General features: G+C 46.9%; 2 protein-coding genes across 17 annotated transcripts in view; one reads left to right on the top strand and one right to left on the bottom strand.

Annotated features, from left to right (window-relative positions):
- TNS2 (tensin 2) overlaps positions 1-14,073 on the top strand; it is a 139,248-nt gene extending 125,175 nt beyond the window's left edge. For all 6 annotated transcript variants that reach the window (XM_083599723.1, XM_083599722.1, XM_083599725.1 and 3 more), the window contains 8 exons: positions 1,611-1,742; positions 3,444-3,536; positions 4,113-4,190; positions 5,558-5,635; positions 6,400-6,568; positions 6,781-6,849; positions 8,320-8,349; positions 8,785-14,073. In XM_083599723.1, coding sequence (XP_083455849.1) covers positions 1,611-1,742; positions 3,444-3,536; positions 4,113-4,190; positions 5,558-5,635; positions 6,400-6,568; positions 6,781-6,849; positions 8,320-8,349; positions 8,785-8,926 — 791 coding nt within the window. In that variant the 3' untranslated portion in view covers positions 8,927-14,073. The remainder of the gene's footprint in view (positions 1-1,610; positions 1,743-3,443; positions 3,537-4,112; positions 4,191-5,557; positions 5,636-6,399; positions 6,569-6,780; positions 6,850-8,319; positions 8,350-8,784) is intronic.
- Positions 14,074-14,577: 504 nt separating this feature from the next.
- SPRYD3 (SPRY domain containing 3) overlaps positions 14,578-17,896 on the bottom strand; it is a 43,184-nt gene continuing 39,865 nt past the window's right edge. For all 11 annotated transcript variants that reach the window (XM_083599787.1, XM_083599791.1, XM_083599792.1 and 8 more), the window contains exon 11: positions 14,578-16,518. In XM_083599787.1, coding sequence (XP_083455913.1) covers positions 16,384-16,518 — 135 coding nt within the window. In that variant the 3' untranslated portion in view covers positions 14,578-16,383. The remainder of the gene's footprint in view (positions 16,519-17,896) is intronic.

Below are 17,896 nucleotides of genomic sequence, written 5' to 3'. Positions count from 1 at the left end.
TCATTCCCCCGTGTCTCTTATTTAAGGATTTTTTCCTCCCACCACTAGGTCTGCGTGCTGTTTGCTCCATTTGGTCTATGACATTTGGATGATTATCTTCATCAATTGATAGACTCCTACCTTCAGGAGCACTGTCTCCCTCCCCCACATTAGTCAGTTTAAAGCCCTCCTAATGAGGTTTCTGAGATTTTTGGCAAAAACATTCCTCCCAACCGTTGTGAGGTGCAGCCCATCACTTGCCAGAAGTCCATCTTCAAGAAACTGCAGTCCGTGATCTAAGAATCCAAACCATTCCTGTTTACACCATTTGCGAAGCCAGCTGTTCACTTCCACTATTTTTCCCTCTCTCCCTGGGCCACGTCGTTCAACTGGGAGGACAGATGAGATGACAATTTGTGCATTTAATTGCTTCAATTTCCTGCCCACAGCCTCGTAGTCTCTTTTGATCTTCTGGAGGCTATTGCTTGCAGTGTCATTGGTTCCCACATGAACCAAGAGGAAGGGGTATTTGTCAGTGGGTTTTATGATTCCTTGCAGTCGTTCAGTTACATCTTGGATCTTAGCCCCGGGGAGACAGCACACTTCCCGAGACATCTTGTCAGGCCCACAGATCACTGCTTCTGTTCCCCTCAGTAGGGAATCCCCTATCACCACTACACGCCTCCTCTTAGGTCACATGCACACTATTTGAATGGCAGTGCCCATTAACTGGGGGACGGACGGCATCTTCATAATATTTTTGGGAGGGTGAAGGAACCTTGGCCCCAAAGAGTTGGCTCCCATGCCCTTCTCCCTGTTAAAGTGGGGTGCTCCCCACTTTATGCGACTTCACTTATGCACGCAGTGGCCTGGAACGTAACCCGTGCATAAGTGGGGAGACACCGATGTACCATCACGTAGGTCAGCCTTCCCCCGTCTTGGTGTCCTCTCTCTGTTTTGGCCTCCTTCAGTCAGAATTCATTACAAACAAGAATTCATTACAAGGTGAAGTGCATGAGGAATTGAATGGGTGGAGGGGGGTGGAGGAGAGGCGGAAAGAAGAGCTAATTTGTCCGTGGCTAAGGGGCGCTATCTGGATGGTTCTCTCAGGGGTGCAAGATCACCTATCTACGGCTCTGTATGTAATGTATGTACAGTGGTACCTCGGGTCAAGTACTTAATTCATTTCGGAGGTCCGTTCTTAACCTGAAGCACCACTTTAGCTAATGGGGCCTCCTGCTGCTGCCGCGCCGCCGGAGCACAATTTCTGTTCTCATCCTGAAGCAAAGTTCTTAACCCGAAGTACTACTTCTGGGTTAGCGGAGTCTGTAACCTGAAGTGTCTGTAACCCGAGGTACCACTGTAATAGCAAACACTTGACTTTTTTTGTATTTGCCTGTGTTTGGGGGAAATGGTCACTGCTGCTTCCGGTCTGCTGGAGAGGAGGCAGCCATCATAACCTGCGAGTAGCAGGTACCTTTAAAGAAGTGGGTGTCCATTTTACACAAGGAAGTACCCAGGACCCCGGTTGGTACTGGGCCTCATTCTGAAGAATAATGTAGTGTGATGGTAGAACTGCAGGCTTCTGCATACACAAGATTTGATGCACTTACATTTTTGCTCCTGAGCAGCCATTGCCCTTCTGAAGGACAAGGAGCCTGGGACCTTCCTCATTCGGGACAGCAATTCCTTCCAGGGGGCCTACGGCCTGGCTCTGAAAGTGGCAACACCTCCACCCAACAGCATCAACCACTCCACCAAAGGTAAAAGCAACAAACCAACACTTCCTGGCTTGCAGCAGTAGCTACAGCCCCATGCGAGAGAGTGCCTGTCTCCCAAGCAGTCGCTGCAGTGTTAGAAGGAAAACTCTGATCCTAAGCCTACACTGCCTCACGGGAGACCTTCGGGAGAAGAAAAGGCTGCAGAGTAAACCTCTACTCAAATATGGAGTTCCTAAGATGGTTGGTTGGTGCCTTGTAAGCCTCCTTCCGGCAACTCCTACAGCCCAGCTGGTGCCAAACATCTTGCTCTGCTTTCCTTTAAACCACATCTGTGAGGCCAAGAGGGCGGGGCCTTGTCATTTGGACAAACCTTTCCAGCCTCCCAATACAAAGAGTGATAGGCAATTTGCCCATTCTTGTCCATTGTCCTCTCATCTGTGACTGACAGACAGGCACGCTACACCCAAGGAGTAAAGCCTCCTCTCAGTATCGCACAATATGAACACAGCTGCTTCTGACATTCCCGTGCCTCTTAGCCATGTCCTGGCCATGTCCAGCCGAGAAGGGAAATGCGGAGGGGTAACTGAGAAGGCTGCTAATAGATTTCCTTCCCTCCTCTGCCCATCCCTCCTCTTCAAGCTACCCAATTCCTTCCTTAGCCTTTTATCCCATCAAGAGTGTTCTGAATTGCTGGCTCTTAAGCCACAATGTTTTATGTGATCTTTGTCCTCGTATTATGTGTTCCTGCTCCCCTTCATAGATAGGTTTAGTTTTTATTGTATTTGTGCTTTCTTAACTTTATGAACCCCCAGAGGATGTGGTTAATTGGAAGATACATAAATAAGTAAGTTTCCATCCCTGGCAAATTCTCTCTTTGCTTGAGAGAGGTTGGAAGAAAAAGTACCGGTATATAGGAGAGACCCTTGCAGCCATAACTGATGAGTACTCTGCTCTTCCTGAGAGCATGTTGCATAGGGAGAGGGTAATAATAATAATAATAATAATAATAATAATAATAATAATAATAATAATTTATTATTTGTACCCTGCCCATCTGGCTGGGTTTCCCCAGCTACTCTGGGCGGTTTCCAACAAAGATAAAAAACACATTAGAATGTCACACATTAAAAACTTCCCTGAACAGGGCTGCCTTCAGATGTCTTCTAAAGGTTAGGTAGTTGTTTATCTCTTTGACATCTGGTGGGAGGGCGTTCCACAGGGCGGGCGCCACTACCAAGAAGGCCCTCTGCCTGGTTCCCTGTAGCTTTGCTTCTCGCAATGAGGGAACTGCCAGAAGGCCCTCGGCACTGGACCTCAGCGTCCAGGTAGAACGACGTGGGTGGAGAAGCTCCTTCAGGTATACTGGGCCAAGGCCGTTTAGGAGTAGGGATGGACAGTTCATCCTATTTCTGCACAGTGTCAGTTTTGCCTGTGTTTATTCATAAAAGTCCATTCCATCCCACTTTCAGACTAATCTGTGAGTTTCATACAAAAATTTGTATGTAAGTTCATATTTCATATCCTTGTACACATTTCTAAATATATTCTGAATGTTAGAAATATGCACTTTTGAAACATTTTTTGATACATTCATAGAACTGAGAACTGCATTGCAAAATTTAAAGAAGGGCAAAACCTAAAGGATAATTACATTCTGCTTCATATATTTGCTGAGGAGATGCAAAGTAGTTAAGTTCACTTAAGAACACAAACCAACCAAAATTCTTCTCCATCCTTCCATAGGCGATCCTGCTGAGCAGCTGGTGCGTCACTTCCTGATTGAGACAGGACCTAAGGGGGTGAAGATCAAAGGCTGCAACAACGAGCCCCATTTTGGTGAGTGACTGGGATAAAGAAAAAGAGGTGGCCATAACACCTGGCACATTCTCATTTATATTTTGCAATGTAAAAAGTTATTCACATACATAAGCAGATAAGTTTTAAAGCCACCAGCTTGGAGTCTTGAAGGGTAAAGCTATCACTGGCTGCCAGCAGGATGTCTGTGTTTGCCTGTGTATGCCACAACAGTTGAAGGCAGTAAGACTTCTGAAGTCCAGTGACCGGAAGGAGCAGGAGGGCAGAGTGCTTGGGTCTTGCTTGTGGGTGTCCTACCAGCATCTGGCTGGCTACTGTCAGAACAGGATGCTGGATTAGATGGGCCATTGGCCTGATCCAGCAGGGCTCTTTGTAATGTTATGATGTACCTTGTGGGGCAAGTGGGTGCTACCTCCAGGAGCTCCTGATAACCTCATCTAGAAAAATTATGTTATGCTTTTGCTAGGGAGGTTAAGCAGTGCTCCAGGCTTGAGGGAGGAAGAGGGTGCTTGCTATGTGCAGGGGAGGAGATACTGTCAGGAGGCTGTGCAGGAGAAGCAGTGCTGTGCCCCATGGCTGTTCCTCTTCTCCTTGCAGGCAGCTTGCCAGCCCTGGTGTCCCAGCACTCCATCACCCCCATCTCCTTGCCTTGCCGTCTCCGTATCCCAAGCAAAGGTAAGAAGTGCTCAGGAAGCTTTCGGGAGTCAAATGATCTGGGAGCAGTGGGGACATAGTTTGGCTATAAATCTTGAAACAATCAAATATATGCCTTGTATGGCAGTTTCCCCACATTAAAGGAGAAAGGGGCATGGGTGTGTGTATTCCAGGCAAGTCATTATCTCTGCTGCTTGGGTTTTATCCAACTAATGTCTATTCAGAGTAGAACCATCAAAATTAATGTACAAAACTAGCAGGTCCATTGATTTCAGTGCTTCTACTGTTAGCAGGATGTAGCCAAGTTTTACAGCTCCTGTTTCCCATGCTGGTATAAGCAGTGTGATGGCTCAGAGATAGAGCTGTGGATCAATAAGTCTTCAGGTCAGATCCTGACTCTCATGAATTTACCAGGTGGTTCTTGCCACTCAGCCCCACACCTTTCATGTACCGTATTTTTCGCCCTATAGGACGCACCGGCCCATAGGACGCACCTAGATTTGGGGGGGGGGGAAATAAAGGGAAAAAAATTATTTCCCCCCCCCCAGGCGTGGGGCTGGGGCGGGGGAAGCCCAAGCTTCCCCCTCCCCCAGCCCCCAGAACGGGACCCAGAGCCATGCCGAAGCTGCGCGGATTCTGGGGGCGGGGGAAGCTCGGGCTTTCCTCTTCCCCCAGCCCTGCAAGCTCCCAGAGCGATGCCAAAGCTGCGCACAGCTTTGGCATCGCTCTGGGAGCTTGCAGGGCTGGGGGAGGGGGAAGCCCTCCGCCAGCCTCCAAACCAGGTCGGGAGACAGCGGGAAAGGCGCGCTGCGCCTCTCCCGCTGTTCCCCGAGTTTGCGGGGCTGGCGACGGGGAGGAGCAGGCTTCTCCCCCCCGCCAGCCTTCTAACAAAGTCGGGGGACAGCGGGATGGCGGCGTTCCGCCTCCTCGCTGCCCCCCGAGCTTGTGGGGCTGGCGGTGGGGCTCTCCAGGCTTCAGCGAAAGCCTGCATTCGCCCCATAGGACGCACACACATTTCCCCTTCGTTTTTGGAGGGGAAAAAGTGCGTCCTATAGGGCGAAAAATACGGTACCTTACAGTTGTAAGGATTACAAGATAATAACTGCAAAGTGCTTTCCACCCTTGGAAGTACTTCATTAAATGCTAAGGTTTATGGCAGCTGTTTATGGCAGCTTCATATTTACCACACCTGCAACCGACCTTTCTCTTAAGAAGCCCATGGCAGAAATTTAACTTTACAGCCACCCTGTAGGTTGGGACGAGGGACACTAATCTTTACAGCTGAATGAAGTTTTGAACTTTGTTTCACTACATGCAAGCCCCACATGCTGTAACCACTGTGTGCATGTTAGACAGTGTTGTCTCTCTCTTTGCCTCCCCCTCTTCAGATCTTGTGGAGGAGAGCGCAGAGCTGGCTGTTCCCACCAACATGAGCACAGCTGCTGATCTGCTGAAACAGGGAGCAGGTCAGTACCAAGGCAGAGAGGGAGGGCAGTGTGTGTCATTTTTTTCGACCAGCAGCAGTTTAGAGAATTCCACTTCTGATATTCACAGGTGAAGGGATGCATAACCACACAGAGTGCTAAAGCCCCATTATTATGACTTACTTGCATGAGATCACCCAATGTGGGGCTCGAACCCACAGCCATGAGATTAAGAGTCCCATGCTCCAGTGGCTGCGCTATCCTAAAAAATAAAGGTGGTATACAACTTAAAACTGAAAAATAGAAGTAACAAAACCTTGTTTTTTGTTCTTCATGGAAGTTGAGATTCACAAGAAGCTGAATATTGCACTAGATGTCAGTGTCACTCAAGTAGGAAGATATATTAGGCTATTTTTGTCACAAATAGGTAAGGAGGTCTGTAGGCATTCAGCAGCAGATACAGCTGTGGAGTCCTGGTCAGTTTGAAAAGCTGCAAAGCAGCAAGGAGAGGATGAAATTCACAGGGCAGAAGAAGTGATTGAGGGAAGGGTTGCTTAACCCTTTCCCTGTTTCCCACTTCCCACTGCAGCCTCTTCCCAACTATGGCTCGCTAACATCTAATTCAGACTTTGGTTTCAGCAGCGGAAAATCAAACAAGGATGAAATGGAAGGGATTCTCTTAAGTGTTTGGAAGCCTGAGCAGATGGGGAACTGGGTGGGGTCCAAGCTGTGTGGTTATGGAAGGTGCAAAGTTTGGACAATCCATCTCTTTCTCTCTCCCCCACCTCCCCTCTTCCAAATTATAGCCTGCAGTGTGCTGTACCTGAGCTCTGTGGAAACAGAGTCCCTGACAGGCCCACAGGCTGTGGCCAAGGCAGCCACCAGCACCCTGAGCGCCACTCCTCGTGCTTCTGCATGCGTCGTGCACTTCAAGGTGTCAGCCCAGGGCATCACACTCACAGACAACCAGAGAAAGTGAGTCACCCTGCCTCTGCTCTAGGGGCACCAGGATACCTGTGGGCCAAGCCCCTCCTCTCCTCCTAGTATGCTGTTGTCTTCCCTGCCCATCTTGATACGTTTTGCTCTTCCTGTGTATTTTCTTCTTCCTGTTGTCATTAGAGAGACCCACAGTGGTTTTTGCACCTCTCCTCCCTTCTTGATTCAGGAAAATTTCCTTCTACCCACAGGCTCTTTTTCCGGCGCCATTATCCTGTCAGCAGCGTCACTTTCTGCAGCACAGATCCTCAGGACCGCAGGTAACCAGCAGCTTAGCCTGGCTTTGCCACAGGCTTTTGCTTAGCTTGTGCCTTACTCAGAAAAGGCCAGTCTGCTGTCAGTGTTCTCTCTAGAGCCTTTACAGCTGTAGCTTTGAGGTTGTGGAGGAGCTCCTATAGAGGCTCGTCTGTGCCTCTTTCCTGGGCCTCTGGGGAAAATGTTAGCAAGCTGTAAGTTGAGTTCTAAGAAGAAGCTGTTGTGTAGAGACTATGGCTGTATCAAAAAAAAGTTTCAGGAAAATGCACTGTAAACCTCACAATGGGAAATCACATTGCTGAAAGATGGAACTCCACAGGGCCATCTGGTGTCACAGTGTTATAGCACATTTAACATTATTTTTCTTTACTGATGTCGCTCAGTCCTATATTTGCATTTCCTACTTTGGTGGGCTCACAAGGTTCTAATTATAAGTGGTTGTGGGGTTTTGTTTGTGTGACTAATAAAATGACCACGGTTATGATAAATGAGTTTGTGCGCATGTGCAGGAGGAGGAATTGTATGTTGTAAAGACCCCCTAGGGTGGAAAGTGCAATCACCTTGGTTGAGAACAGTGGTTGGGAGCCTTCAACCCACGAGCCGGATCAGGCCCACCAGGCCTTTTCGGGCCAAACATACCCACCTTCCCTAGGCCTGTTGTCATTGTGTTGATCGTGGTTTCTAAAGCCCTGGGGTCCAGGTATCCGAAGCAGCACCTTCTCCAAGGCCAGCCGATGTGATTCCTAACATTGGTGGAGTGGGTTTGTCTCTGCTTATGGTCCCCACTAGGATTCATGGTTCGAGATTGGATAGCAAGGCCCCCCGATTCTAGAATCATGACCCCCTGGAGTTAGGCTTGCCTTCATCGTTATTTGCATTCAGGTGTCTGTTGAAAATGCCTTTGTTTACCCAGTCCTTTACAGATCAAGCTTTTATTGTCTTATGCCTAACGTCAGCAAGTGATACTATGTTTTAATAATGCTATTTCATAGAGATTTGGGGATTTGTAATGTGTTTTATCTACTTAAGTATTTTGTTGTTTTATCTTTTATTGTACATCACTCTGGGCTTCTTTTGGAGGAAGGGGAATTCATAAATCTAATACCTAAAAACAAATAAAGACCTCACAGGCAGTTTCTTAAACTTCTGCCCTTTTAAGCTGAGTTTAAATATTTTGTGAGGGGGCTCCTTGGCATTTTTGGAGCGTGTTGGTATTAACTAAACAGCTGCATTAAAGCATGTTGTGTTATTATTCCTTTTATTCCTTTAAATTTATGTGGGTGGGAAGATGGCATTACTTAAACTGACATAAAGAGCTGCTCTAGTTAAAAGGCGATCAGCTTCCCAAGGGCATCCTGTGTGTTTGCTTTGAGTGGCCACCTCTTAGGGGGTTGTTGAAGGCTTGTCTCAGAGGATGATGGTAAATACACTTTTTCTGAAATGATATTATTCTGTCTGTCTCTCTTTAATTGCAGGTGGGCTAACCCAGATGGCACCACATCCAAGTAAGCATTGGGGAGGCCAAAGGTCATGTGGCTAACTTTTCAAAGGTCTTTGTCAGCCATTGTTTTAACATCCCTCCTGCTCAAGAGAATTTGGGCAGGAATAGAACCCCTCTCTGTGTCCCAGAGACTGTGGTGATGATGATGATGATGATTATATTGCTATTATTACTATTACTATTACTACTGCTATTATTATTATTATTATTATTTACAGTGTTTTACAGAGTACAAAAAAATATGTAGGTGTTTTTTCCTCCAAAACTCTTTGGTTTTATTCTGGTCCTGAGAGCTGAGCCCTGACTTTCCATTTTTGATGCTGCATCCAGGTGCCTTAATCAGCCTGGAGTTGGGAAGGAGGGAGAATCAGTTAAAATGGGTACCAGGACCATCTCTCACGCATGCACACAAATATTCAGCAGTGCTTTTCTCTTCCAGGATCTTTGGCTTTGTGGCCAAGAAGCAAGGCAGCCCATGTGAGAACGTCTGCCACCTCTTTGCTGAGTTAGACCCTGAGCAACCGGCATCGGCCATTGTCAACTTCATCACAAAGGTTATGCTGGGGACTCACCGGAGATGAAGGGACACTGCTGCAGATCTCTCTGCAGGCATCTTCTTCTTCCTCCTCCTCCCCACCTTGACCACTGATTTGTGCTGCTCATGTAATGCGGGGAGAAGCTGTTATTGGGCAGGTTGGCAGGCCCAGGTGGAGTCACTACTAGGGAGTTTTCTATTCCCCTGCCTCTCTCCCACCTACTGGTCAGCAAAAAGGGCTCTAGGGGGAGTGGATGTCAAGGCTGCACTCACTTCACTGGACCCCAGGAGTCTGCATTGCACTGTGTTTTTTTACTAGCAGACAAAAGTGCCAATGGATGACAACTTAGAAAAGGACTGTACAGCTTTAAATATTTGGCTGATTTTTTTCATAAGCTCAGACAAGGCTCTGCAGCACAACAGTAACTGAAGGCGTCTGGAAGCAATGACTATGTGGAACTGTCTGCATCCATTCAGAGGCAGCATGTTGTACCATCCTAGTAGACGAAGAGGTTAGAATTACTCTGGGCAGGCCAAGGGTAGCATAAGGGCCAGCTTGCAAACACCATGCTGGGGAAATCTGGTTCTTGCTTCTCCGCTGCAAAGCAACAGAAGGCGGGTGGTTCTGTTTGCAGGGTCAAAGCCCCAGCAAAGTGAGAAAAGCACCTGGGAATATGTTTGCCAGGGTTGGGGTTGGGGAGGAGACTAGTGGGCAGGTTAAGCTCTCCCCCTACTTGCTGTTTCCCCCACTCCTGCAAATCCCTTGCATATGGGCATGTGTGCCATTTTGCGGCACAGAACCAGCAGCCAGAGGTCCCAGCCCCATGTCTGCTTCTGATCATGCAGGTCAGTCCAGCCTGGCTATAAATACCCTTTAGACTTCTCAAGTACTAACCTTGTCTTCCATTAGTGAGGAAAAGTGCTCAACATGGTAAGATAAGTGATCCATTTTGGAAGTTTTAAGCCAGGTGGACAGCAGTCAGTTCTACTGTTAGCTTTCTGGATGTGTTGAAGTAGATAAGCAAGTGTTTGTGACTCCCAAGTTGTGACAACCAGAAAATAACACCCCTCCCAGTGTTACATTACTGAAACAAAGGAGATGGGCAGGGGGCTACCCAGAGTGTTATTTGTGTGTGTCTGAAAGACTGTGAAAGTGGTTAGAGGGTCTCCGGGTTTTAGTAAAAAATGGAAGTAGATCTCATAAGCCTGAAGCCTGTCCGCCCTGTTTTAAAGACTCAAGCTATGGCTGCAAAGCTGGTCTTGGGTGTTTAAGAATTCTATTTTTATTTTTTTTAATGCCCCTCCCTTCCTTTCATCCTTTGCTGTACCAATATATTTTATCAGTCTGGCAGTCTTTCTCACCATTGGCTCTGATGCTTGGATGTGGGTTTCAATTATTTCCCCACTACTTTTTGCCATTTAGAATGAAGGCCTTGCTTTCTGGATAGGATTCTAAGGCAACAACCCTTCAACTTATTCCAATCTACATCTTGAATAGAATTGAGCAGCACAAGAGGGGCAATTCACTCACACCTCTTACATAGAGAGTTTAAGCTATCGGGTAGTATTACTGGACCCCCAACTCCCATCAGCCTCAGCCATTACAGCCAAGGGGCAGGGATAATGAGAGCCGTAGTCCAGAGATATTTGGAGGCTCATGGGATCCCTACCCCTGATGTAAACAGCATCCAAAAGGACAGAACCCAGACTGCAGTAGGGAAACAGTAGGATTTGTAAATACTCAAAATTATTAACACGGGGTGGGGGTGGGTCACCATTTTAGGCCATCAGTGGGAGAAAGATTTGTAATGCAAATCAACACTCTGACCAAAGCCAGTTTTGCATTCACATTGCAGCAAGGGTCATGCATGAAAATGCACTGAGTGTGTAAATGGAGGTGCATAGTCCATAACGTCTCTGGTGAGCTACCTTTCTCCTAGTTCTATAATGGAGCAGCATTTATGGCATTAGGCAACTGTATGTGATAGAGGGGTCAAGTGGGAAGCAATGGAACCTGTTATATTGCCTGAGTAAGGATGCTTGGTCTTCAAATTACCTTGTGGCAGGAGCTGAGAGTGGCGGCAGCAATGTGTGCTGAACGGACCAGAGCACAGTGAAGAGAATGGGACCAACTGCTCTCATATTCTGATTAAAATTAAAGGCAGCAGTAACCTGGGGGTTAGCAGAGTGACGAACCAGGTTTTCTGAATTCTGCTCCTAGCTCAGGAGTGCAGAGAGACTGAGTACATGGATTTATGGCTGGATCATCTGGACCTGTCTCTGTGGGTGCTTCCGGCCAGAGGCTTGTTATTGCAAATAAGTAATTTGGGTATTACAAACAGCCAACAGGTGTGTTTTTTAAATCAGATTTTCTGCAAAAAGGAAAAAAAAATGGATCAAAGGCAGGGTGGGGGGACTACCGCTTTATTGCAGCTGCTACAGAACCTGTGCATGTATGGGCAGTACCAATCCCATGTAAGAACCTGTCAGGAAGCACCTTTTGAGTTCAGTTTCCAGTTCTCTCCAGGGCACAGTTGTAAACAAAGTGCTGTTTTTCCCAGTGAAGCAATGAAGAGAAAATTGGAGTGGCCATTTATGGACCAATCAGTTGATATCTTTGAAGTTGTATGTGGTTGCTTTCAGATGACCTGTTTATTAAGTCATCGTTTGCATGTTTGCAAATGTTGGCTGTTTTACTGAGCATTTCTTCTAATTTCTTTGTGGCGAGTTCACGTGACACCGCAACAAAGAACTGTTATTCTACCCTTCCCTGTGTATTTTCTCATGACTTGCCTTACTATGAAAAATCTGGGGTGTTGTTTTGTTCTTGGCTTGTTGTGCAAGAGCACAAAAAGCCACTTTAATCAAGCAACCTTAATTTGCCAGTATGCAACTGAATCCCACCTGAAAGTATTGACAGTCTGCAAGTGCTGTATGTTTTTGAACACAAGATTCTCTGCCAGATTAAGGAGCACCTACTAACTGTATATGCACATTTGCAAAGAGGAGCAGGGGGCTCTGTTCAGCCAAGGTCTTGGGAACACCTTAAAAAGCTGTTGAATGGGTTACAGAGAGGTGTCTTATCACATGCATTCCTCAGAGCTGTGTTGCAACATTGTGTGAGGATATTCCAAAGTGTGTTTCCTTTTCAGAGAAGCAGCAGCGTCTAGTGGATAGAGGCAGCCAGAGAGAGAATGCTATACAACAGCCTAGTCTTGCAATGTTAGCACAAGCCAACTTCTGAGGAGTAAGTGTATGTGAGCCTTTGAACACTCCTATATTCAAACCTCGCCTTTATTCTTCTTTCACTTACTGTCATTTTCATTGAGGGTAACAGGAAACCCTGCCAGGTGTGTTTCTTCCCCCTAATGAAAGGCATGTGTGGCTTCTTCCCTCCATAAGGAAATGTGCAGCCATTCCTCGCAAAGGGCGTTTGTGCCTCTTCCCTTGTCCGTGCTTTATCCTGGTTTCATTAGTGCACTAATTGAGAAGGGGCTGCTATACATGTAGCAGTTTTGCTGAAAAGAAAACCCCACTTCTTGTACCTTTTTTCCAGCACTGGAATGCCATGACAGGAGAACACGCATCTGCTGAAATGCTGCTTTCAGTGTCTCTCCCAGAGGCTCAAAGCCCTGTGAGACAACTCATCCTTTTGACCACCAAGTAACTTTCAGGTTGCTTTCCTGTGACGTGTGTCTAGCTAAAATAAGAGCAGCTGTTTACTTTGCATTATATCACGTTGTTTCATGAGAACCTAATGGAGCTGGAACTAAAACGGGGGTTGGGAACTTGGGGGAGGGAGACCCCAATATTGTTGGGCTACAGTTCCCATCATCCCTGGCCATGCTGGCTGGGGCTGATGGGAGCTGAAGCCCCCTGGAGGGACACAGGTTCCCCAACCCTGAGCTACAAAGGTGGTCATATTTCTTTCGCTGTATCACAGCCTTCCCCAACCTGGTGGACCCCAACTCCCACCTGCCCAGGCAGCATTCTGGCTGGAACTGATGGGAGGTGCAGTTCAAAACAGCAAAAGATGCTGCAATGGGCCATGAAGAACCTATTTCTGGGATGACTGAAACATACTTACTTTAAATTAGTCTGTCACTATAGCTTATGATAGCATAAAAATATTAAATCATGACCTTCTCTGGCAAACTGCCTAATCTCTCTATTTTATAAAGGTTAAAAAAGGGGTTACAGAAGGTGTCTCATCACAAGCATTCCTCAGGGTTGTGTTGTTACACTTTGGAATATCCTCACACAATGTATCTCCTTTTCAGAGAAGCAGCACTGTTCAGTCCAGGGGTTGTCAACCTGGTCCCTCCCGCCCACCAGTGGGCGTTTCAGGATTCTGGGTGGGTGGGAGGGGGTTCTATGGCACAAGCTGAATCCTCCTTCCATCAAGCACTGGCAGGCAGTAAGGAAATTTTCCCATCAAGAAAGATGCATTAGTGGGCGGTAGGTATAAAAAGGTTGACTACCCTTGGACTAAATGATCCTTGTGGTCCCTCCCAACTCTGTGATTCTATGAGAAGGACCAGGATTATCGGTCACAGGGCAAGGAAAGTCTACATGAAATACATAAAACCTAAGCTAGCAAAGGCCCTGCTTAAAAATAAGCAGACCACAGCCTGAATTGTTCTACCATTAATATGGCTAGAAAACTTTGAATGATTCTCCCCTCTAAAAATTGGGAATTGTATGATGCTGCATTAATAGCTTGGACAATTGCTGCCATTTTGATTTCTAGGCTGCTTCTTAGGTGCAATCCACTAAGCCCTGCTGTTGCTCATTGGTGGGTGCCATATGTAAACAAGTAAAAAAGAGCAACAGCTGAGCTTGGTTCTGTGTGTGTGTGTGTTGTGCTTTTTTATGCAACAAAGCAAAGAAGCCACCATTATTATTAAAGACGGCACATCAGTAGAAGAGGAGAAAATGGGGCTCAGTTAGCCCCCAAATCTTTGAGGGGGGGTTGAGTTTAGTACAGAGATCTATTTTTGTCTACTAAAGAATTTATATATGGATGTTAGCCAGAGATGTCTTGATAATATATATCTATATATAAGGGGGGAGGGGGAGCTGCAGCACTAAGCTTGGTTATTTTTTATATCTGTATTTTTCTTCTCTGTGTATAAACGGCAACACACCTTTTGTTTACTTCTTAAAATTAACACCCAACGGGTGCTTGCTCTACTTTTGTTATTTGGCACCTATGTCTGTCTTTCAATCATTGTCTTGTTTAGCTTCTCACTTTGGGAAGGGGAAAACAAAGGCTGCAGCAGGCAAGGCCTGGAGATTCTCCAAGCAGGAGTCCTTTGTTGCAATCTGAATTTCTTATTGTGCTTTTAGCACCAGAAAGAGGTCATGGCCACACACTGGATGTGCTCTAGCTACAGTTACAGGAACTAGTCACATGCAACAGCAGGTAGCCCTAGCTTCAGACGTTCCAATTCCATACACAGAAACAGATACAGCTTGCCACTTCAATATCATCATGATGCACATTTGCCACTGTTGGGCGGGGAGAAGGCCACTTCCACATGCAGCGCACACTTAAAATCACAATACTGTAGACTTTGAAGGGCCCCAAGGGCCAGCTAGTGCAACCAGTGAGGGCACTGTGAAGATATAGGGTCCAAACAAGGGAGAATGGGGCTAGGATGTAGTGAAGCATTATAAAAATAACACAGAAGCCTATTCCAGGGCTGGATAAATATGGACATTTCAACTTTATTGAATGTATAAAGATTCTTTCTACAGCGATGCAGCAGGAACCGGTGCCATGCAGAGCTGGAGAGGAGGAGGTTCTGTTCAGACCAGACAACCGTCGGCTCACACAGCCCAAGAGCAGGCTGCACAACAGGGTGCAGGGTGACAGTATTTTGGCTCTCTCCAAGGACTGCAACAGCAAAGCCTGCTAATCTCTCTCTCTCTCACTGGCATCCCACTCAAGTATTAGGTTATTTTGGTGATAGGAAGCAGCCACCAGTGGAAGTCTGCAACAGCAGCATGGATTAAGGTTGAAGATGGAGGTGCTGTCACATTTCCAAAGAGTCTGGGGTGGTTGCTGGCACAACATCAACATTCAAGCAAGAACGAACCACAAAGGGATGCTTATGTTCCCAACCCACCTATTAAAAACAGTACAATTGCAACAAAGCCAGGTAACTGGACCACAAGAGGGAGCCAGTGCAACTATTTGCAGGACCACCAGCTTCTGAGAAAACTAATAGCAGCAATAGGGCCAGGGGGGCTGGTGTAGGAGCCTGTCCTTCCCCTGTCTACCGCCCCCAAGGATCTCCTGCCATAGATTAGCCACACCTACACAAGTGACATCATGACAGATTCTTACAGTTCTGAACAGCCTTTGAATAACCTCAGAGCCGAAACAGGTAAGCTTACAAGACAGCAAGCACAACGCAGAGGACAAGGGCAGGCCTACACATCAAGGGCCAGCCCTCATTAACTTGGAGGAGGAAGAGAAAGCGCTTTACAATCAAACTGCAGGGCCCATTTCACGCCCCGTGTCTCTGCTTGCTCCCACTTACAAAATGGCAGGAGCAGCAGTACAGGTTTGCAGCAGCCTTGCGCCCAGGACAAGCACCACCCTTCCAGGGTCCAGCATCAATTATCTGAGGGATCTCAATGGCTCAGGAAAGGGAGCTGGGAAGAAGGCAGGGTGCCCTCACAACACACCTCCAGACTGGCACTGGGAAGAAGGCAGGCTAGCACAACGGCAGGAAGGGCGTTCAGCATGGATGGAAGGCCGCCTCCTTCAAACAAGTGACGTGACAGGAAGGTGCACACAACACACAGGGAAATAGTCAAAGAAAGATTTTCACCATCTGTATAACATTCCCTCATGCAATCCTCAAAATTGGTACGGGCTCCTCTCAAGCTACGTTTCAACTGGAGGAGCAAGAGTACATTAAAAAGTGGCAAAGGGATTTGCAGGGAAACCAGAAAGGCAAGATGTTGTGGGGCTGGCCTGCAGCTGGGGAGGGGCAACAAATGCCTGGTGCAATATGGGGCACAGGAGTGGTAGAGAGCCGCTGTGCTGTTACATCACAAAACGGGGCCCGTTGCATTCAGAGTGCAATGAGGCCAGGCCACATCCCAGCCTCCCTTTCAAAAGCTGAGAAGCGAGAGCCACACAGACTCGGAACATTGTGATTGGGAAGAGAGTGGGACACTGTCCCAGTAATTAATCCCAGACCTGCTTGGGAACAAGAGCCTCAGGATTGATCCAGCATCCAGCAATGGTACAAGGAGCCCAAAAGTATCTGCAATCACATAGGGGTTTTTTTTGGGGGGGGGAGACCAAGATAGGTGGCCTCAGGTGGTGTTAAGCTAGACAGGTATCTATATGATCTATATGGCCCCACAGACAAAATGCTGCCCCTGGAGGCAGAGGCTGCAAGTCCAACAGAGAACAACCTGAACAACAGGCCAGTCCAAGGAATGGCAGCAGGAAAGAGAGAGGCTCCCCACACCCCTTCATTCTCAGCCGCTGAGTGGGTGCAGATCTACCTTGACCTTCTCTCCACTGCTCAGCATCCCAATAGTGGGATAAAAGCCCCCAGACGGTACCACAGCATCTTTCTTGCCAATAATCTTCCCATTGCGCGTGAAGAACACCTGGGAGGGAAAAGGGGTGGGAAGAGAGAGAAAAGAAACACAAGACTTCAGATCAGATCAGTGCAGTTTAGCTCTGCAGTTGATTCTCCTTCTGCAGAACCAGGCTCTGGATGAAATTTCCAAAAGGCAGATTGATTTGTTATGTGCTTAAGAACAATGCACAAAATTAGATCAGCTTCTACAAACTCAGTTGACTAAAAAGGTCAATATAAAAATCTGCTTTAAAAAAGTAATAATTAAAGACTACAGGTGACAACCTAAGACAGTCAACTAAAGTCTCTTATCCAGCTCTATTCAAGCTTCCAGGCGGTCAGAGCAAAAGCAAAGTCCAGTGTCCCGCCCAAATCTATTAATAGCTATTTGTAATCCAGGGTTTCCTATAAGGCAAGGAACCAGTTCTTAGCAAGTACAAGCCCAGGGAATCTCTGAGACAAAATGCATGAACAGCTACCTTAACCTGATATGTATCTTGCTGGACTGCACCACTTCAGGCTGCAGATGGGAACATTAAGCATTTGAATGTTCAGTTTTAGAAAGGTCTCCTTCCACATACACAGCTAGAGAAAAGGTGCTACTAACTCAAGCATTAGCTGATTTGCTAGATTTGTATGTGCACAGAGTTCTGTTCCCCCTGTCCCAAAAAAATCAGGGAACATCCAGAAATTGACACCCCCTCCCCACCCTCAGTCTGAAGTAATACAATCTATAAAGAGATATTATCACATGGCATTGCTTATTACCTAATTCACTGTTCCCATCTTGATCTAGACAGTGACAAACCAACATTACCAGCAGTGCATGTCAGCAATGGGAACTTAAATATTAGCACAACGCTGGGATCTCAAGTTCTTTGCGACCCCAAATCTGGGAGTAAAGCCACCCTGGAGCATTGCTAATAGCAGCCACCAGGGGAACCTTAAACACAATGAGAAAACTGGCATAAACCAGACCAAGTGATGACGGACAAGATGATAATCATAGAGCAACGGGAGCATGACTTTTTCTCTTCCCTAGCATATACTGGGAACAGAACCGCAGAAACTCCTGAGGGGCTGACAACAAGCTAGCTGCTTTACAGAGGCCTGTAACCTATCCCTTGACAACACTGGTAGACGTATGAAACAGCTGCCAACTTAAGTGGCTGAGCTCCTGCCTGGTAGGACCCTGCCTTCTGACTGTGGACTAAGATGACAATAACCATGTGGTTAACTATGAAGTGCAGCCAACAATATTCCTCTCAACACCACGTTCAGGGAGCAGGATCCCACATTTTGCACTGAACTGTCCAGGGAAAGGCAGCTACTAGATCCTCCAGAACTGTGTCAGGGAGCACAAAATTTAGCATCCTGGGAGACATTTCATTACACTATAAGGAATA

The sequence above is a fragment of the Podarcis filfolensis genome (genome assembly GCF_964270895.1).
Source record: "Podarcis filfolensis genome assembly, chromosome: 2".
In the NCBI taxonomy this organism is placed as follows: Eukaryota; Metazoa; Chordata; class Lepidosauria; order Squamata; family Lacertidae; genus Podarcis; species Podarcis filfolensis.
This window is presented reverse-complemented; position numbering and strand designations above follow the sequence as displayed.